General features: G+C 39.1%; 2 protein-coding genes across 2 annotated transcripts; one reads left to right on the plus strand and one right to left on the minus strand.

Moving 5' to 3' along the window:
• Nucleotides 1-989: 989 nt before the first annotated feature.
• Nucleotides 990-6241, plus strand: LOC133534060 (uncharacterized). The gene is made up of 2 exons (XM_061873155.1): nt 990-1541; nt 6128-6241. The coding sequence occupies exons 1-2, from the start codon at nt 990-992 to the stop codon at nt 6239-6241; spliced, it is 666 nt and encodes a 221-aa protein (XP_061729139.1).
• A 4205-nt stretch (nt 6242-10446) lies between these two features.
• LOC133534040 (uncharacterized) lies at nt 10447-13968 on the minus strand. The gene is made up of 2 exons (XM_061873135.1): nt 12259-13968; nt 10447-11582 (listed from the first exon to the last, which is right to left on the minus strand). Exons 1-2 carry the CDS (start codon nt 12438-12440, stop codon nt 11423-11425), a joined length of 342 nt encoding a protein of 113 aa, XP_061729119.1. The 5' UTR covers nt 12441-13968; the 3' UTR covers nt 10447-11422.
• Between the last annotated feature and the right edge of the window lie 8360 nt (nt 13969-22328).

Genomic DNA, 22328 nt, shown 5'->3' on the forward strand with positions numbered 1-22328 from the left:
ATACATGGGATACAACAAGTAAACAATTTAATCCTCGAAAACGTGGAATGCAAGTAGAAGGACATGATGGAGTGTTCAAGAGTAACACAATAGGACGAGTCTACACAGTGCATCCAAAAAACGCTGAATGTTTCTATCTACGCTTATTACTTCACACTATTCGTGGTCCAACGTGTTTTGAAGACCTAAAAACTGTCAATGGTTACATTTGTGAGACATATCGTGAAGCATGTCAAAGATTGGGTCTACTAGAAAACGATAATCATTGGGAGTTAGCTATGAATGAAGCAGCCCAAACGGCAACAGCAAGTCAAATTCGTGAGCTATTTGCAATCATATTAACTACATGTAATCCTTCTAATCCAAATCGACTATGGCTTAAATATCGAGAATATATGAGCGATGACATCTTGGCTGATTTACGACAGCAAAATCCGGACTTAGAAATTAATTTTAATGAAGAAATTTTTAACAAAGCTTTGATATTGATAGAAGATAAATGTTTAGCAATTTCTAACCAAACGTTAATACAACTAGGTGTTCAATCTCCTAAACGAAATCATTTGGATGTTATGAACAGTGAATTTTTAAGAGAAACAAATTATAATATCGACGAATTGAGGCTTTACATCCAACACAACAAACCCTTATTAATTGAGAGTCAAAAACAAGCTTACGACATAATAATGGATTATTATAAAAATCAGCGAAGTGGTATAATATTTTTAGACGCACCTGGTGGCACCGGGAAAACATTTTTGATAAATTTAATTCTAGCTGAAATCCGTGCAAATAAAGAAATCGTTCTCGCCCTAGCATCATCTGGAATAGCGGCAACACTTATGGATGGTGGACGAACGGCACATTCTGGTTTAAAATTACCATTAGATGTAGCTAACTACGAATTCCCGGTATGTGACATCACAAAATCATCGGCACGTGGACAAATATTAAAACAGTGCAAAGCCATTATATGGGATGAAAGCACAATGGCTCATAGAAAATCCCTAGAAGCACTAAACAGAACACTTCAAGATTTACGCGACAACACGAATATAATGGGAGGTGTATTGTTAATACTATCAGGCGATTTCCGTCAAACGCTACCTGTCATTCCGAAATCAACGCCGGCAGATGAAATTAACGCTTGCCTGAAGAAGTCGTTCATATGGGAACAGGTAAAAATAATTAAATTAACAACAAATATGAGAGCACAGATTTCAGGAGATGAAAAGGCCCAAGAATTTGCTGAAAAACTTTTACAAATAGGAGAGGGCACTTATCCAATAGACGAAAATACTGGCCAAATCACACTAACTAATGAGTTATGTAATGCTGTTGAAACACCGGAACAACTTATAAATGAAGTGTATCCAAGTATTGCTGAAAATTATACTAATTCAGAATGGTTACGGGAGCGCATTATTCTAGCCACGAAAAACGACATTGTCAATAGCATCAACAACATCATCCAGGAAATGATTCCGGGAGAAGAGAAAATCTACAACTCAATCGATACAATGACTGATGAACAAGAAAGCGTAAATTTTCCTTCTGAATTTTTGAATTCACTAAATGTTCCAGGAATGCCATTGCACTGCCTTAAATTGAAAGTTGGTTCACCAATTATTCTATTACGAAATCTGAACTCGCCAAAATTGTGTAATGGTACGAGACTCTGTATTAAACAGCTACAAAATAACATCATCGAAGCCAGTATAATGACTGGTAAAGAAAAAGGACAAATAGTATTTATACCACGAATACCTTTAATATCAAATGGATTGCCCTTTACGTTTAAACGTTTACAATTCCCGGTGAAGTTGGCTTACAGTATGACCATCAACAAAGCACAGGGCCAAACATTCAAATACTGTGGCGTTGACTTAAAGGAACCATGCTTTGCACATGGTCAATTATACGTTGCATGCTCACGAGCAGGATCACCTCGAAATTTGTTCATCTACAGCCCGGGCAATAAAACAATAAATGTAGTCTATAAGCAAGTATTATAGAAAAATTAAACAAAATGTAAATGTATAATATAACGTGTAATATGTTAATGTATTTATCATATATGTAGTATGTAGAATATCATATGTAAATAATTGTGTGAATAAAACATAAATTTTCCATTTACTAAGGTGTTTTTTATTCTAACTTATGATTATTTCAATTAGTTAATTAGTTAATTAATTAAATATACTTTCTATACACCGCATATTTAATGGTCGACTAAGTCTTTCAATATCTAAGATAGTAATCTATATTATCTACGTTAAAAAATGCATCCTCAAATATTTTTTATACCATTAAACATGCGATTTATTTTAACCCGAGCAACGCCGGGTTTTGCAGCTATTTATTTATAACATTATAGTTTATACCTATAAGTATATTTTATTCAGGTTCTTAGCAACGATTCGAATAACTGCACTAGGTAAAATCAAATATGTTCATGATTGCAATTTTTTTCAGTTTCCCGAAAAATTCCAGTATTAAAGAAAAATGGATAGATGCTACAGGTAGAGGACCCTAACTGGTTTACGAGCGAGAAAAGTGTTATTTGCTTGGATCATTTTCAAGAAAAACGTTTCCAGTTACACTTCGCCTCATTTATATAACGATAGAATATAAATATGTTTAAAATAATAGTATATTGTATGCTTAGTCGATCCAAAAGTTCTATCAGAAAGATTTTTACTGATAATTATGATTACTCTTTCCTTATTATTCGTACATATGATTTAAAAGCTTATTTAATGGTGCATTATACTTACAATATAATTTACTATAACTTGCTTTCGCAGTTCTTCATAACTCTATGTAACATGCTGGAATTGCTTTCAATTGGTGACGAAATATGCTATAATAAACTGAAACTATTTTTTTAATGAAGCGCTCACGTCTAACGACAATCCCAAAGTAAACAATTTAAACAAACATTACATCAAATAATGACTAAAATTTAAACCAATTTGATTAGTTAAGCATAAACAAGCTTTCGCATCATGGTACATTTTTTTTTTAAATTAAAAGCTTTGTATTACATTTTATCAGTAAAAACCTTTGTGAGAGAACTTATAGATCAACTAATATACCTTACACGTACCTTAAAATTCTTAGCTCGTAAATAAGGTCAAAAATTTAAAGGAATATAAATTAAGTCTATGGCAATTATTACTTAAAACAAAAATGTCAAAACTCTAAGGTCATGTTACTCATGTTCAGAACATGTAAAATATCGATAGCTCTATGGAATTGTCCTCACTCTAGTGCCGCCGCTCTAGGCTCCTACACCGCGCGGTTTGGCCAATCACAGCGCGTGAGTTGGTTGTCTGGCCACGCCTTTAATGATGTGGTGGGGGACAGTTGGAGACAGCGAGACTCGTTGAAATTATGCTTCGTTATAAATCTCCTTACTTCTTATATCTATGTTGTTTAACAACACATACAATAAAATTCCACTTAAAAGTACGTCTCAAATTCAAATTTAACGTTAATGTGACGTATCCATATGACTTAATCTCGGTGTTATTCGCGGCGTATAACTTGCAATTTTTAACGGATTGTAAAGAGTCTTTCGCAAATTTAAAGTTTTTTTGGAATCACACTCACATTTGCGCCTGTATCGACCAAAAATTTTAAACCAGAGTTTCTATCTATTACACTAAGGCGATAATTATTTACCAAGGTGCAGGGTTCCGCCGAAAACGTCTGCACGGTGTCTAGTTTCCCGTCGGCGACTGTCCTTTCCAGCTGCATGGCTGCACGCACTTATTGGCCTTGGTCTTGTATCGGTAATGGTAGAAACACAACCAATCAGGGCTGTTAGGGGTCCTCCCAGAGCGGCTGTTGTTGCGTGAGCGACTACGTGCACGACCCTGGCTGCGGTTCCTCCTTCGGCTCCTACCTCGTCCACTAGAGCTGGCTAATTCACTGATGCGGCTGTTAATCTTCGCTAATTCCGCCGTTATAAAATCATTCGGTGAACTTTGGCGCGATGTTGTCTGAATTGAGGCGACTTCATTCGGTTTAAACGTCTCCATGACCTTGTCGGCAATACTTGCAAGGCTTTCTAAGTTTTTTGAATCTGCTGACGCTACGACTGCCCTTACCGATGGTGGTAGATGACCTTGCCAAAAATAGATTAAAGTGTCGTCCGGAATTTTATCACGCGCAAGGTCACGCATTCTCCTCATTAGCTGAGATGGTCGTTGCTCACCCAATTCCATGTCTGACATCAATTGCTGTAACCTCTTCGCTTCTGTCTCCTCGTAAACACTAAGCAATCTGGCCTTCAGAGTATCGAATTTGTTCTCACTAGGCGGCTTCTCAAGGATATCCGCAACTTGCTGAATTGCTTGCTTTCCTAATTTTGCGATGACCATATTGTAGTTTGATTGATCACCTGCCTTTTGTTGTGCTGAAATAGCTTCCACCTGCAAAAACTAACATAGTCGCGGCTGGTCCTGCCAAAAATCAGGTATCTTTGCAGCTAATGATATAGCGGATAATTCAATAGTTGTTGTTTGTGGGGTTGGTGGTGTCGGAGACATTCTGCCACACCTCTGAAATTTGCTTCCGATGACCCTGGAGCCGGGGTGTTGTCTGCCCGATAGCGCACGCAAACACACGCGCACTCAAGACGATTACGAATTTAACTCAACCAGATCCCCATAAAATAATTATTACTTAAGTCTGTATGCAAAATAATATTATAATTCACTGCCGTAAAAGTTCAAGGTGCACTCAATTAATGTTCATTCGGGGTCACCACTATAGGATATCTGGGAGTATATAATAAGAAATGCGGAAGTACTTAATTAAGACGTGTATTTTCCCAATCACGACCGGGAGACAACTAAGGAGCGAGCTATGCGTCGGGCCTTCCGTAGCCGCGCGGAATGCTGACAACGCATAGCAGTCCCTATACATAGTACCATCGCAATGGCTGAAAGAGTACCGCGACAGACACATGAGAGTTGAATCATACATTCATTTATTAATTTTATACAATTTCTATTACCTAATTAATTATTTAGTTATTTAAGTAGTAATCTGAGGGGTAATCCTTTAAAGGATAATCAAAGGGTAATCGTCTTGTTGTTTTAATACAATTAAATAAATATATGAATAGGTATTTACCTAGTTACCGATTATTTACAACCATAAAAATAAACACTCAATGTCTGTGAGAGACACTGACCTTAATGACACAATGAATAAAGTAGTAAGTTGGCTCAATGACCACAATTTGGAATTAAATCTAAACAAAACAAAAATCATGCAATTTAAACCAGCACAAAAGCGCGCTTTAGAAATTGATTATTCGTTTAACGGTTATAAACTGGACTGTGTAGATACCTTCACCCTACTAGGCTTTGATATTGACACAGGCATAAACTGGAAAGCACATGTTCAGAAAATCAAGAATAAAATGCTCAAATTCATCTATGCCCTGCGAGAATTAAAAAAATCGACTAGTCTACACTCGGCAAAAATAGCCTATTATGCATATGCCTATTCTTGGCTCAAGTACGGTATCATCCTTTGGGGAAATAGCACAGACGTAAACGATTTATTTTTGCTTCAGAAGAAATGCATACGCATCCTCGCAAATATATGGAGTCCAGAAAGCTGTAGACCACATTTCATTAAGTATGAAATTCTAACCCTAACCTCTATGTATATTTTCGAAATCTGTAAGTTCGTAAGAAAACATTCGGACCTATTTACAAAATTAGTAGACCAGCCCCGACGCTTCGAAACAAGGTTTAAACATAATTTAGCTCTGCCTTCAACCTCTAAACTCAAACTCCATAGTACAAGTCCAAACGTCATGGCAGTTAAAATATATAACCACCTTAAAAATGATATCAAGGCTCAAAAAAATTACAAACAATTTAATAAAATGTTGAAAGACTTTCTGATAAATAAATGTTACTACAACTTACAGGACTTTTTTGATGATGATGTTACAGACACCTTCTAAGCAATTATAATTAACTATACTTAATGAAAACAATGACATTTATTTACAAACTTACCTAAATTTATAACCAAAAACTAAATCTGTATTATGAATATTGTACATTAATTTATTTATTTGTTTGGCATTTATTAGGTAGGCCTCTATTCCAGCGACATCGGCACGCCTAAGGATCTCCGTGTTTCTAACACGGTCAGACCAATGGACGCCCATAATTTCGCGAAGGCATCTCAGATGGAAGCTGTCTAATGAGCGAATATGCTTACGATACAGGCACCACGTTTCTGAGGCATACAAAAGATTCGGCAGGACAATAGCCATGTATACAGCTATTTTAGTAGAAAGCTTTATATCGTGTGACCGAAACACCTTGGAACGAAGTTTTCCGAACGCACCTGCAGCGGCTCCTATTCTGCAGTTAATTTCGTTGTCAAGGTGGCACTTAGCTGTAATCGTGCTACCCAGGTATTTGAACTGCTCTACTAGTTTAAGTGAGTCCCGTCCGAGTTTAATGTCAACCTGCGGATTGGCAATTGTGTCGAGGACCAGAACTTCAGTCTTCTTGACACTTATTTTAAGGCCAAATCTATGACATGACTCATCAAGACTCGACATAAGCTGCTGTAGAGCTCCTGGGGAATCGGCCACAAAACATAAATCATCTGCATACATCATCTCCGATATGATTGCGTGAGACACCTTGGTGCGCGCCTTAAGCCGGGCTAAGTTGAATATGCCACCATCGGATCGATAGCGAATACGGATGCCGTCAGAAGAAGTTTGCAGTGCATCCCGAACTACTACTGCGAAGTACAAGGCGAAAAGAGTGGGCGCAAGCACACATCCCTGCTTCACGCCACAACTAACAGAGAAAAACTCTGATTGTTAGCTACGATGGTGCGGTCACGTCTCCCGCATGTCCCAAGACCGAGTCGCGAAACGCATCTTCTACTGCGAACTGCAAGATGGAAAGCGCAAACAAGGCGGCCAATTCTTGCGGTTCAAAGATGTGTTGAAACGGCATATGAAGAGAGCTTATATAGAGCCAACGAAGTGGGAGAGTCTAGCCAGTGACCGTCCCCGTTGGAGGCATATTGTGCAGACTCAGGTGCGTCAGTTTGAAGCCAGGCGGCTCACAGAACTCGACGCTAAGCGCGACGAGCTGAAGGCCAGACCACCTGCGGCCATACTTTACAATTATGTCGGAGGGGTGCTGACTTGCAACGAGTGTGGTCGTACATTTGCTGCAAAAATTGGCTATATCAGTCACCTGAGAGCGCACCAGCGACGCTCTCAGCGGTAGAACGCAGTCGCTGTGGTCGAAAACGGCTAGGAGATGATGATGATGATTTATTAGTGATCTCATGTGTAATATAAGAATTGCCTCATGACTTTCTTAAATAAGTAAATAATTTTGATAATATGATAATATGTTATGAGTTATGAATAATAAGATATTATATGCTGTGCCCTTGCAGGGTCCATGTGAGACATTGTATATCATATTGTATAACATCTATACTGTACCATGGTTGCAATAAAGAATGATTATGGTTATGATTATGATTATAGATGGGAACAAAATATCTTAATATGTGCAACTCGCCAAAATGAAGAGAAAACCACATTCTGATTAACTCAGATGGATGGTACTCTAGTGGTGCTTGACACTGAGCTCTTGCAAATTGTTCTAGTAAATTGTGATGAAAAAACTCGTCTTCCTCTAATTCAATTGAAGTAAGTGTACTTATTATAATTCAATGATTCAATTGAATTAATTATCCGGTATAACTTTAAGAAAAAATCTAATTTTCAAACAGATAATAAGTACTTACTGGCATCGCCAATAAGCGACCATGACAATTACTCATTTATATCAAGTTTTGTTATATCTTATTTTGAGAAATAAAGATTCTTAATACTGATATTATAAATAGGTATATTTTGATTTGGTTGACTCTTTTTTATGCGATTTAATATAGGAGTAAACCAAAGTTGCCCATAACATTATTGACGTACGTAGCCATATTTTTATAGTTCGATTTATGAATGTTTCTGCATATCATAATGATTTAAAAAATTTACATCCAAAATGTATGCACTGTCAGGGCACCACTATACATATTAACAAGATATTTTATCAAGATTATGTTTAGAAATTGCTTTCAAATCCATTACACGTCTTTTATGACATATAAGAGTTTAAATATTGTACGTCAGAATAATATACTTTAAATAATACTGTGACGTGATGTAGGTACACGTAGCAATTCCCACTTTTAGAGACAAGTTATACCTACCCACTGTATTAGTATTATATTTATGTGGGTAGTGTAGTATAAAAACAATGTACTATTGTGTTAAATACAACATTTGTGAGTCACTTGTTGATTTACATTCAACCTATGGGAGGGGATTCATACTTCATTTTTCATTTAATACCGTACTATGGGTTAGGTGTGAGTAAAATTTGGATATATTTTAAGTGTTGGGCCATCTAAAACCAAATAAAAAGAAAGCCTCCCTCGGCTCTATAACACAACATGATTCCCATTTTTAAGGCAATAAATTTCCCACAAAATATATGGGTATTATGAAAAATGCACCAATATGAATGTCTAGGCCCTTTGTTTCGTTGTGCGTTGTGCGTTATCCGATCTTTTGGTTCACGACCAATCGCCGCGCCGGGCGAAATCGGTGTTCGAAATACGAACAGACTTTCCTTCGTGTTGGTTCACGACCAACCCCCAGGATGATTTATTCCATTGTTTCGTTGTGCGTTATCCGATCTTATACCTTCGTGTTGGTTCACGACCAACCCCCGGGCGAAATCGGTGTTCGAAATACGAACAGACTTTCCTTCGTGTTGGTTCACGACCAACCTCCAGGATGATTTTTTCCATCGTGTTAGTTCTCGACTAACCTCCAGGATGTATGTATGTCCTTCAAGTTGAAGGATTGCACAACGATTTTAAAAACAAATATATGTATATTGCACAACGAATTCAATGAAATCTCACAGCTAACACCATAGTAGGCAACGAAGATCGTTATAAAAAATGTGGTCTTGTGCCGAAGTGTTCGGCAACTAGACCGAGGTGTGGACGCTATCACGCACAAATAAAGAATGAAGAGCGCAGCGGTCGCCGCACGCAGGTAACCAGTAAGCGGAAGTGGGCGGAAATTGGTTTTCACAGTTTTAATCAAAATAGTTACTCTTAAATGTGTGCGATGCTATCTGTACAATAGGGAAACTACATGGTTAATATAAAATTATATCTGAAAAATGAAGTGACGAAATATAATTGAAAGTCATAATGTAATGATAGTCATATTATCATTAGCAGACAGGAATCCGCGGGGCAAAATTGTTTGACAAATAGGGAGGTCCTTTATCGATAAACTCGACTATCGATGCTAGTTCTATATACTGGTGATCACCCAAGGGTTTGCTTGTAAAAATATGTTTTTATTAAGAGTAAACAAATAATTAAATAACAACTCAATATACTCTTCTTTGTTTTTAAGACAAGTAAATTGTGTTGAAAAAACTCGTCTTCCTCTAATTCAATTGAAGTAAGTGTACTTATTATAATTCAATGATTCAATTGAATTAATTATCCGGTATAACTTTAAGAAAAAATCTAATTTTCAAACAGATAATAAGTACTTACTGGCATCGCCAATAAGCGACCATGACAATTACTCATTTATATCAAGTTTTGTTATATCTTATTTTGAGAAATAAAGATTCTTAATACTGATATTATAAATAGGTATATTTTGATTTGGTTGACTCTTTTTTATGCGATTTAATATAGGAGTAAACCAAAGTTGCCCATAACATTATTGACGTACGTAGCCATATTTTTATAGTTCGATTTATGAATGTTTCTGCATATCATAATGATTTAAAAAATTTACATCCAAAATGTATGCACTGTCAGGGCACCACTATACATATTAACAAGATATTTTATCAAGATTATGTTTAGAAATTGCTTTCAAATCCATTACACGTCTTTTATGACATATAAGAGTTTAAATATTGTACGTCAGAATAATATACTTTAAATAATACTGTGACGTGATGTAGGTACACGTAGCAATTCCCACTTTTAGAGACAAGTTATACCTACCCACTGTATTAGTATTATATTTATGTGGGTAGTGTAGTATAAAAACAATGTACTATTGTGTTAAATACAACATTTGTGAGTCACTTGTTGATTTACATTCAACCTATGGGAGGGGATTCATACTTCATTTTTCATTTAATACCGTACTATGGGTTAGGTGTGAGTAAAATTTGGATATATTTTAAGTGTTGGGCCATCTAAAACCAAATAAAACGAAAGCCTCCCTCGGCTCTATAACACAACATGATTCCCATTTTTAAGGCAATAAATTTCCCACAAAATATATGGGTATTATGAAAAATGCACCAATATGAATGTCTAGGCCCTTTGTTTCGTTGTGCGTTGTGCGTTATCCGATCTTTTGGTTCACGACCAATCGCCGCTACGGGCGAAATCGGTGTTCGAAATACGAACAGACTTTCCTTCGTGTTGGTTCACGACCAACCCCCAGGATGATTTATTCCATTGTTTCGTTGTGCGTTATCCGATCTTATACCTTCGTGTTGGTTCACGACCAACCCCCGGGCGAAATCGGTGTTCGAAATACGAACAGACTTTCCTTCGTGTTGGTTCACGACCAACCTCCAGGATGATTTTTTCCATCGTGTTAGTTCTCGACTAACCTCCAGGATGTATGTATGTCCTTCAAGTTGAAGGATTGCACAACGATTTTAAAAACAAATATATGTATATTGCACAACGAATTCAATGAAATCTCACAGCTAACACCATAGTAGGCAACGAAGATCGTTATAAAAAATGTGGTCTTGTGCCGAAGTGTTCGGCAACTAGACCGAGGTGTGGACGCTATCACGCACAAATAAAGAATGAAGAGCGCAGCGGTCGCCGCACGCAGGTAACCAGTAAGCGGAAGTGGGCGGAAATTGGTTTTCACAGTTTTAATCAAAATAGTTACTCTTAAATGTGTGCGATGCTATCTGTACAATAGGGAAACTACATGGTTAATATAAAATTATATCTGAAAAATGAAGTGACGAAATATAATTGAAAGTCATAATGTAATGATAGTCATATTATCATTAGCAGACATAGGAATCCGCGGGGCAAAATTGTTTGACAAATAGGGAGGTCCTTTATCGATAAACTCGACTATCGATGCTAGTTCTATATACTGGTGATCACCCAAGGGTTTGCTTGTAAAAATATGTTTTTATTAAGAGTAAACAAATAATTAAATAACAACTCAATATACTCTTCTTTGTTTTTAAGACAAGACAAGACAATTTTATAATTTTACTCATACACTCAGAACACTACTTCAGGTAGTCTATTAGTACTCACCCTCGGGTCCGGTGGACAGGTCGTCGTACCCGGACGAGTCGTCCGAGTACAGCGCCGGACGGATGTGCGGCAGCGCGTCCGGGGAGCGCCCGCCGGAACGGTCCGACGCCGCGTCCGTGTACTCGTCCGAGCTCGACTCGTCCTCGTCGCTGTTGGATGCAACATTTTTATGTTAGTAACTATAACTTGGACCTTTTTAAATCAAGAGTGAATAGACATCTTTTAGGTAAGCATGTTCCATCCTAGACTACATCGGCACTTTCCATCAGGTGAGATTGTGGTCAAATGCTTACCTTTTCGGAATAAAAAAAAAAAAAAAAAGTAAAAAGCGGCCAAGTGTGAGTCGGTCTCGCCCAAGAAGGGTTCCGTACCATTTATGTGAAACTTCGTAGTCGATAACGTGGAATTTCCACTTTATAGCACCTACAAACAGAGAAACTTCCTAGAAAGTCGCTGGTAGTCAACAAATACATACATACTCGTACATATACACGCCTATTTTTCGGAGGGGTAGGCAGAGACCACGGATTTCCACTTGCTAGGATCCTGACATACCTCTTTCGCTTCCTTCACTCTCATAACATCCCTCATACACGCTCGCCGGTTTAGGGTGGCTCTCGGCCTGGCCTTTCTTCAGGATTTCCCCGATTTGATCAGAGAAAGTCCGCCGAGGCCTACGCCTTGCAGCTCCCTCTTCTACTTTTCTCTTAGTAAGTACTTAGGTAAAACATCTAGTTTTCCCCAAATGACTGCCCCGTAACAGAAGATGCCGTGAATGTAGCCGAAGTAGACTAAAGCTTAAATATATATTTATCTCTGTCTAACCTCAGGCCGGGCGCGGCGCTCGTCTCGCTCTGTAGGCAGTTGCGGTCGGTCCACTCGTCTTCGTCTATCTCCCTCGCTCCGTCCGACAGCTCGATGCTGATCCGCTCGGGGGTGGGGGTGGGGGGCTCGGGGGCGGCGCCCGCGTGCCGGAGGCACACTAGGCGGCTGCCGTAACTCTCCATTGCGTAACTCCTATCAAAAAAATTATATGAGATAATTTTAGATAAATGGCAATAATACAAATTGTCAGCCCAGGTCAAAATGTCAGCCGACGTCGACAAAGATGTGACCTGAGGTTTTGTTATTTACTGGTCGAGGTGTGTATTAGTACATTACTATAGAGGACGGGAAACGAAGGGTTGCAGGCCAAGTAGATATAGACGGCCGAGCGTGTCGAGGATGGACAGGGATACGCGGCCGGCAACCCCGTTTCTCGCCGAGATTTAATGCTTTTCTCAAACTTGCAATAAAATTGCAATTCGTTTTATTCGTAGGTTTACACGTAGGGGTGACAAAAAAGTATTCGAAAAAACTTCGCGTGATTTGTGCACAAGCCCAAATTCGTTTAGTACAGCGGGGCAAAAGTTGATGTTTTTTTTTCGTGTTTAATTAAGCGACTCACCCAGGCCGCAGCACGGCCTTGCACACGGCGCAGCGGAAGCACGCGCGGTGCAGTTGCAGGCCGTCGGCCGTCACGCGCTCGGCGGCGAACACGCGCGTGCCGCACGCCGCGCACTGCACGCCCGCGGACGACGGCCCGCGCCAACTCTTCTTCTACATAACAAATCATTTTTAAGAAAAAAAAACCGACTTCAATTAGGGAGACCGGTGAGAGAAAGATTATTATACAGGATGACCTTAGCCATTGGACGAACCCTGAAATCCCATGTAGGGTTACTTCTCAGGAATGCTCTGACGTTAATATTTTTTAATTAGAACAAAAGATAAAAAAATAAATTTTTCGAACAAAAGTTATTTGCAATAATCGACAACAAAAAGAAACACACACTGTGTTAATCTTTGGCAGTGTTTTTGACAATTTGTTCGAAATATTTGATAATGATGAAATTTTTCAAAAGTCAGAAGTACGGAAGGTGGAGGTAAGGAAATAAATCTCCATGTACCAAAAAGTGTCATCAAAAAACCTTAAATAGGTGGCGCTACAATACCTAGAATACTTGAACAAAAAAATCAAATCATAGACAGCGCACTTCACTCCGTCAATAGCGCCTAGGTTCTTAGCTACTCTAGCGCTACTCTGGAGAGATTTGGAACTATTATTTATAGCTGACAGCTGGACACTTTTGCAACAGTTCTACCATAAGAGATGCCACTCCTCTTAATTCCACACTCAATAGTCAGAAGCTTATTAGTGTCATAAATAAAAAAGATAATCAAAAAGGTCGAAGAAGGTTCCATACTATTCTTTGAAGATATCACCTTAGCAGCTACTAACACATAGGTACAGGCTGCTCCAAAGTAAAAAATGGTAATTTGTTAATTTCTTCGAAACCGCTACACCGGTTGTTATGATACTTTGTACACTGGTTCTAAATACCCTAATGCATATGTACATTTCGGCTTTGTCCAATGGCTAGGGACACACTGTATTATATTAAAAAAAGTCTTGGAATTCTGATCAGCATCAGCAGTTCCACTTCATGAAATGTCACTTTTTAAAATGGAAATGTTTGATTTGGTGATGAAAATACAAAAATCACTATATGTATGCCTTTCACATTTGAAGATTTCCCTCGATTCTACCATCAGATCTCGCGCTTGACAAAAATTTGTCTCGTAAACCTAATTTGCCTAACAAACATAAGGAAGACGACAAATCGCCAAGCGGGAACTATGCGTCGATGTTGATGTATTTTGTGGTAATATTAACAAAACGCGCCAATTTAATGTCAATATCGGTAACATTGAGTACACGCCGAGAGATGGCGTGACCGAGCGGAGGTTTTGAAAGGACCGAACAGTGGGCTGACAGGTCATTCTTTGCTTGACTGCGGTAGTGTTAACAACTGGTTGTATTCTATGGTACCAAAAAGTATGTATACCTTAGTGGAAGTGCTAGTTTAAGTGGCAGTTGAATAAAGTGTAATTCCAGTATTGAGTTGTTTCTCTGAGTATATGGTGTGATATATTACAATTCAGAAATTGGGATAACCAACGCTAAATTGCGTAAGTACACGCCCATATCCATACATTTTTATTTGTTTATTTTGTAGTGCCATTATTAAGTGATAACCATAAGAAAAGTGAATTATTTAGTTTAAACGAATGCTGGTTCAAAGATCGATTCGAGTACCGACTTTAATATTGTTAGAATTCTTCGATTTTATATTTTTTTGAGGTGGGTACTTTAATTAATCCGATTATTGCACATTACGATACAGGTGCAAAAATTGGAAGTTTGCAACAAGTGACGATAAATTGAAATTTATTTAGATCCACATGAGTTGCAAATTGTACATGTATCGTATAACGTTTTACAGATTTATTAACTAACACAAACGGGACTTAAGCGCGTATTAAGTTTTAAAATTTACCTCCGACAACGTTTTACAGTACATATGGTCTTTTCAATTTTCGACATAGTTGCGTGATGTGCTAATTATCGCACTAATGCGGTAGTGGCACTATATGTATTTTCAATCCACGCTGGCAAATAAGTTTTTGTATTCAGATATTGCCGATTTTTGAACATGATCGTTGAACATGAACGTTGAACATGATCGTTGAACATGATCGTTGAACATGATGATGATGATGCTGATGATGATGATGATGATGATGATGATTTATTTTACATTATTTTTACATTCTTTTTTAGGTTATATTATCTTGTTTTAGTTTAACTCTTGCTGTGACCTAACTAATGCCTATTACGTTTTTGTTTTGAGGTTTAAATCATGAATGACATTGGTCATGGAGAACCAAGCCACAAGAGGAGACGGTTGGATACGCCAGTCAGTCATGATGCTGCTTCTCCTCGAACATCAGCAGCGCAATCTGCACGATCTCCACGTCGGGAGCGTAGCCGCAGCCGTGTACAAAGAAGGAGCCGCAGCCGTTCTCGTCGTCGAAGTGGCACAGTACGTACCCGAAGTAGCAGGTCTCGTGGACGTGAACGTGAGCTGCTAGATTTACGAGCTCAATTGGATTCCTTGCAACGCGAGTTCCAAAAGGACCGCGAAAGTAGGGCGCGATCACGACTGTCAGAGCACAGACGCTCATCTCATAGATCTAGCAGTCGTCACAATCACACCACGTGCAATGATACCGTGAGGTCTGGTACCAGTCGCGATACCAAGCAACAGCAACGACGGTCAAGGAGCCACAACTTCTCTACCGAAGATGTAGCACAAATAGTTAATTCTATTAAAAATAATCTATCACCTCATCCGCATACAATCAACAAAAGCATAGACCATAAAAACATTCTTCCAAATTTTGATCCCTCTTCTAAAAACCAACGTATTGATGTATGGCTGAAAAAGGTCAATGAATGTGCGGCTGTATACGGATGGGATGATAAAACGACGATACATTTTGCTATGCAAAAGCTCCAAGGTTTGGCCAAAGTGTGGTATGAAAGTTTAGATACTATATTGTATTCATGGCTTGAATGGCAAGAGAAATTGGTCAAAGCATTTCCGTGTGAGGAAAACTATGGCCAAATCTTGGAGGAAATGCTGAAGCGGAAGAGCAAATTTAACGAACCAATAGAGGTTTATTATTATGAAAAATTGGCTCTCCTGCATCAGTGCGGCATTAGCGGCAAGAAGGCTGTAGATTGTATAATTCACGGTGGAGGGGCAGGGACTCACCTTCGAATAGCTCATATCCCGCCGACTCCAATTTTGAGTTCGTATTTCACCACAAACACGAAAATTTGATTGTTCACAATGCACAGCGTTAAAAGTGATGTCACTGATCTTCTTGGAGTATTTTTTCACATGTATTTTGAGTTTTAATTAGAGGAGTGCGAGTTTTTGGGCGCGCGCGCGATGGGATTTTATTTTGCACTGGCGGTTTAAGGTGAGGGTGGGGGTATAGGAAAAAGGATGTTGCCATATATAAAATATATAAGAGGTGCGTTCTAGTTGTGTGTATGAGATATTTAAATAAACTTAAATTAATTTTAAAAATGTATGAAATTATCACAATGGCGTAGCCAACTTCGGGGCGCCTAGAGGTTTCCTCTACATTGCGTTGAGATAAAAACTGTTAATATAGGTAGATACTACTGCTAAAGAAGAGTTTTTTTTTTTTTTTTATAAATTTGTACTATGTAAATTTAATTATTGCGTAGGTAACGGGCAGAGCCGAATTACAGGACGGACATAAGTTCCTGAATTAGTAGTCACTTTTGCGACGCGAATTATATTATCTTTTCCTGGGAAAACTTCTGAGACAACAGCGAGAGGCCAGAACATAGGATGAGCGTGATCATCTTTAATAACAACAACTGTTCCCACACTCACAGGTTTGGAAGGTGAATTCCATTTATCGCGTTGCTGAAGGGAAGTGAGATATTCCGTGCTGAAACGGTTCCAATAACTTTGGACAATTTTATTTAAAAGTTGATAGCGAGTTAACATATTATTTGAGATATTAGTATCAACTTTTTCCGCGGGTAAAAACTTGAGTGGAGTGATATTTAAGAAATGACTTGGCGATAATGCGGTTGGATCAGTAGGATCCGATGATAGGACGCAAATCGGACTACTATTAAGCAGCCCTTCAATTTGGACCAAAACCGAATTGAATTCTTCATAGGTTAAAATTTGATTTCCTATAGTTTTATATAAGTGAGTTTTTACGGATTTAACATTAGTTTCGCTCAAACCGTTAAAGTGCGGACCATAAGGTGGACTATGTTGAAATGTAATTTTATGTTGCGCTAGATAATTTCTTAAATATTTATTATAATCGGTTGACTGTATCAGTGGGTAAATTTCGTTTAGTTTGTGTTTTGCTCCAATAAAATTTGTACCTCCGTCACTATATAAAATCGAAACCGGACCTCTGCGTGAAATGAAACGTTTAAAAGCGGCAAGAAATAAGTCCGTGCTCAGATCGGAGACCAATTCTAAATGGATGGCTTTTGTTGTCAAACAAACAAACAAACAAACAAACAGATATAAGCCTTATGGCTTTTAACTCCGCGACGGCGTATATGAGTGATATAAAACGGTCCGCCGTAATCGACAGCCGTGTGTACGAATGCTTTTACTTGAGAGACTCGAATGGGGGGAAGATCACCCATCGGTGGTTGCGTTAGACAATGGTTTGAGTTTAAAACATGAGTTGCATTTGTGCACTCTTTGACGAATTAAATTTCGAGCAGATAAGATCCAATATTTTTGCCTAATTAATGCTAGTACTAAGGCGGGACCGGTGTGAAGGTTCGACGAGTGATAATAATCTACTAGAAGCGATACTACTCTGCTTTTTGCGGATAATAGTATTTGATGTTTTTGATCAAAACTTAATTGAGAATGAGTGAGTCTACCTCCTACTCTTAGGAGACCTTGGTCGTCAATAAATGGACGCAGTTTTAGAACTGATTTACTAGGAATTAATTTATTATTTTTAATAGCATCGAGCTCGCGAGAGAAGTGTGTTGCTTGTTCGTAGCGTAATACGCGGCATTCTGCATATTCTAAGTCATTTGGAGTTATGGAACCTTGAGAGTTGAGTAGTTTTACAAAACGAAATGCGTATACGAGTGAGCGAATTAATTTAGTCCACCGATGATTTAGTCCACGGAAGCGATGTAATTTTAATTTCTTGTAAATCCTCCTGTTGATTATGATTTATTTTAAATTCCTTTACAGGCCAGGTATTAATCGGAGCGGACAGCCATTGCGGGCCGTGGAACCAGAGTGAGTTGTTTATTAATCCTATTGGCGTTACAGGTCGCGAAACAATATCTGCAGGGTTCTCTACGCCACGAACGTGGAACCAGTGTGAAGCGGGTAAGTATTCATTTATTTGAGCGATACGATTAGCTACAAATGTGTGAAATTTATAAGCGGGTGAATGAATCCATGTAAGTGTTACAGTGGCGTCTGAAAAGGCGTATATTTTATTTATAGTGCAGCGTTTACTTAGGACGTCGCGAACAGAATTTATTAATTTTGCGAGTAACACAGCGGCGCAGAGTTCTAAGCGAGCGAGGGTTTTATTAGGATTGGAAACTTTGGATTTAGCGGTGAGTAATTTTGCTGAATGCGCGGCTGAGTTTTCATCTGAATCTACGCGTAGGTAGATCGCTGCCCCATAGCACTGCTGACTAGCGTCGGCAAATCCGATTAAAGTTATTTTATTTGTGGACGTTATGCCAATATGGCGCGGTATTTTAATTTCTGATAAGTGCGAAAGCTCCTGGTGGAACTGTTTCCATTTGGAGATAATGAAATCGGGCACTTCATCGTCCCAGTGAAGTTGAAGTTTAAAACATTCTTGAATGAGTAATTTCATATAAGCTACGACCGGGCTAATTAGACCTAGCGGGTCGAACAAGCGCGCGGTGACAGATAAAATCGTGCGTTTAGTACAAGTTTCTGGAAAATCTATGTTTGTTTTAAAGTGAAAATTATCGTCAGTAGGCTGCTATTGCATACCTACGATTTTAGTATCAGCGTTGGGGTCGTCGTCAAATTTGACAGCAAGAGGGCTTCTTTGTGCGGATGGGATGCGCGACATGAGTTGAGTATCATTTAAAATCCATTTGACTAAATTGAAACCTCCCGATTTGAACATAGCAGTCATCTCTTTATATATTTTTTCTGCCGTATCAACGTTATCGACGGAGCTAACATAATCGGCAACGTACATATGGTTTTCAGCTTCAAAAGCGGCGAGCGGGTACGAATCACGACTATCTGCGGCAAGTTGTCGCACGACACGCAAAGCTAAATATGGCGAACTGGAAACGCCGAAACAGACCCTATTAAATTGATATATTTCAATTGGTGAGTTTGTGTCAAATCTAAATAAAATTCTTTGGAATGAGTGGTGATCAGGAGAAAGTCTCACTTGAAAATACATTTTCTCTATATCTGCGGATATTGCAATTGAACACATCCGGAGACTTAAAAGCAATTCGAAAATATTATTGTGTAGAACTGGGCCTATATAAAGTAAATCATTAAGAGATTTTCCTGACGTAGTTTTACAACCAGCGTTCAGTACAATACGCGTCTTTGAAGTTTCTTTGTCGGGACGATAAACGGCCCTATGCGGTATGTAATAAGAATCAGTGTTTAGAAAATTGTTCGGAACTTTTGTTAAATAACCTTGATTTATGTAAATTTGAATAGTTGCGTTATAATCAGACCGTAATCCGTTTGAGTCGAGTTTCTTTTCTAAATTTAATAAGCGGTGCTTCGCTGCAGAATAAGACGATCCTAATTCGGCAGGTGAGTGTTTGAAAGGGAGAGCAACGGTGTAGGTACCGTCGTCATCGCGCGTATAAGTTGACTGTAAAAGCTTTTCACATGCTTCGTCATCTGGACTAAAATGGGTTTTTTCTGGGACATTTTCAATTTCCCAAGAGCGTTGCGTTAATTGATCGAGACAGAAATCCTCAGTTTGACAAAAGAACGTTTTTTCAGAGTTGTGAGAATTTAATGAGCGGGTGTCATTTTCGAGTGAATGAGGAAAACAATGCGCCCTTCCTCCGGCGACGTATCCGAGAGTAGTCTCGATACCTACAACCGAGGAGGTCGGTGAGGTGACTTTACGCGGTCCGAGTAACGTGGGGAACAATTCATTGCCTATCAAACAATCTATTTCACCCGGTAAATAATATTCGTCATCGGCCATCGGAAAACCTTGAAGGTGATCTAATTGCGTGGATTCTAGCTCGGCGCTAGGTAAAATGTCCGTTATTTGATCCATAACGCGACAGCAAATGGTATAGGAACAGCGTGAGTCGAATCGAGAATGTATTGTAAGTTGCGTTATTCCGAACGTGCGGTCTTTAATTTTTCCTATGCCATTAAGAGCCCTTAATCCTTGGAGCGTTCTCCGATTTCACGAAATAACGCTCGATAGATGGCGTTGGCGCTCGGTACGCGAGCGCCGGCAACGCGACGCGCGTTTCAATGCAGACTAGAATAATCTTGATAGTTTTCAATATAATTTCAAGCAACATTAATTTTAGTGTCATATGATATCATATGGGCACTCTTTATTTTATTGTATATGCAAAGTAGTTTTTTTTTATGTACACTACTACTAAGTGTACAGACTACAGAGTGTACTATAACCCTTGCTCTTTATTCTGTCTCTTTCACACCAATGGAAAATGAAGAAGTTAGTAAATGACTGCAGGTATAAATAAAGTATATTAGTGCGATAGAGAGACAGATAGTGTTTCGTTGTCGTATCGTAAACGATTGGCATGTTGGCCACACACTTGCTTAGTGCCTAGCCAAAATACCAATCGTTTGCGTATATTAGTGCGATAGAGAGACAGTAGTGTTTCGTTGTCGTATCGTAAACGATTGGCATGTTGGCTACGCACCCAGGATACCTAGCCAAGGTCTCATGATGGAGTCAGGAGTAGGTCACTAGAACTCCTAATCTACTCATTATAATTCCATCGTATTTGAGCTCAATAGATTTGCCCTGACGAGTACCATCGATCTAAATGAAGTCCAGGGTCTCATGATGGAGTCAGGAGTTGGTCACCAGAACTCCTAATCTACTCATTATAATTCCATCGTGTTTGGGCTCAAAAGATTTGCCCTGACGAGTACCATCGATCTAGATGAAGTCCAGTGTCTCATGATGGAGTCAGGAGTTGGTCACCATAATTCCTAATCTACTCATCATAACTCCATCGTGTTTGGGCTCAATAGATTTGCCCTCACGAGCACCATCAATCTAGATGATGTTCAGGGTCTCATGATGGAGTCAGGAGTTGGTCACTAGAACTCCTAATCTACTCATTATTATTCCATCGTGTTTGGGCTCAAAAGATTTGCCCTGACGAGTACCATCGATCTAGATGAAGTCCAGGGTCTCATGATGGAGTCAGGAGTTGGTCACCAGAACTCCTAATCTACTCATTATAATTCCATCGTGTTTGGGCTCAAAAGATTTGCCCTGACGAGTATCATCGATCTAGATGAAGTCCAGGGTCTCATGATGGAGTCAGGAGTTGGTCACCATAATTCCTAATCTACTCATCATAACTCCATCGTGTTTGGGCTCAATAGATTTGCCCTCACGAGCACCATCAATCTAGATGATGTTCAGGGTCTCATGATGGAGTCAGGAGTTGGTCACCAGAACTCGTAATCTATTTATCATAACTCCATCGTGTTTGGGTTCAATAGAGTTGCCCTGACGAGCACCATCAATCTAGATGAGGTCCAGGGTCTCATGATGGAGTCAGGAGCTGGTCACCAGAACTCCTAAACTACTCATCATAACCTCAAAGTGTTTGGGCTCAATAGATTTGCCCTGACGAGCATCATCAATCTAGATAAAGTCCAGGGTCTCATGATGGAGTCAGGAGTTGGTCACTAGAACTCCTAATCTACTCATTATAATTCCATCGTGTTTGGGCTCAAAAGATTTGCCCTGACGAGTACCATCGATCTAGATGAAGTCCAGGGTCTCATGATGGAGTCAGGAGTTGGTCACCAGAACTCCTAATCTATTCATCATAATGGTAATTTGATGGTGCTTGTCGGAGTAAATCTATTGAGCACAAACACGATGGAGTTATGATAAATAGATTACGAGTTCTGGTGACCAACTCCTGACTCCATCATGAGACCCTGGACCTCATCTAGATTGAAGGTGCTCGTCAGGGCAACTCTGTTGAGCCCAAACACGATGGAATTATAATGAGTAGATTAGGAGTTCTAGTGACCAACTCCTGACTCCATCATGAGACCCTGGACCTCATCTAGATCGATGGTGTTCGTCAGGGCAAATCTTTTGAGCCCAAACACGATGGGATTATAATTAGTAGATTAGGAGTTCTGGTGACCAACTCCTGACTCCATCATGAGAACTTGGACTTCATCCGGGTCAAA

Source organism: Cydia pomonella, unplaced genomic scaffold, assembly GCF_033807575.1.
Source record: "Cydia pomonella isolate Wapato2018A unplaced genomic scaffold, ilCydPomo1 PGA_scaffold_46, whole genome shotgun sequence".
Lineage (NCBI taxonomy): Eukaryota > Metazoa > Arthropoda > Insecta > Lepidoptera > Tortricidae > Cydia > Cydia pomonella.

Bases quoted from the DNA above. Each gene is read 5' to 3' on its own strand.
- LOC133534060 (XM_061873155.1), top strand. From the start codon at position 990: ATGGCTCATAGAAAATCCCTAGAAGCACTAAACAGAACACTTCAAGAT. The intron at 1,542-6,127 runs GTAAATTTTCCT...GGCATTTATTAG, and splicing joins TGACTGATGAACAAGAAAGC to GTAGGCCTCTATTCCAGCGA.
- LOC133534040 (XM_061873135.1), bottom strand. From the start codon at position 12,440: ATGGAGAGTTACGGCAGCCGCCTAGTGTGCCTCCGGCACGCGGGCGCC. The intron at 11,583-12,258 runs GTTAGACAGAGA...TGCATCCAACAG, and splicing joins AGCGCCGCGCCCGGCCTGAG to CGACGAGGACGAGTCGAGCT.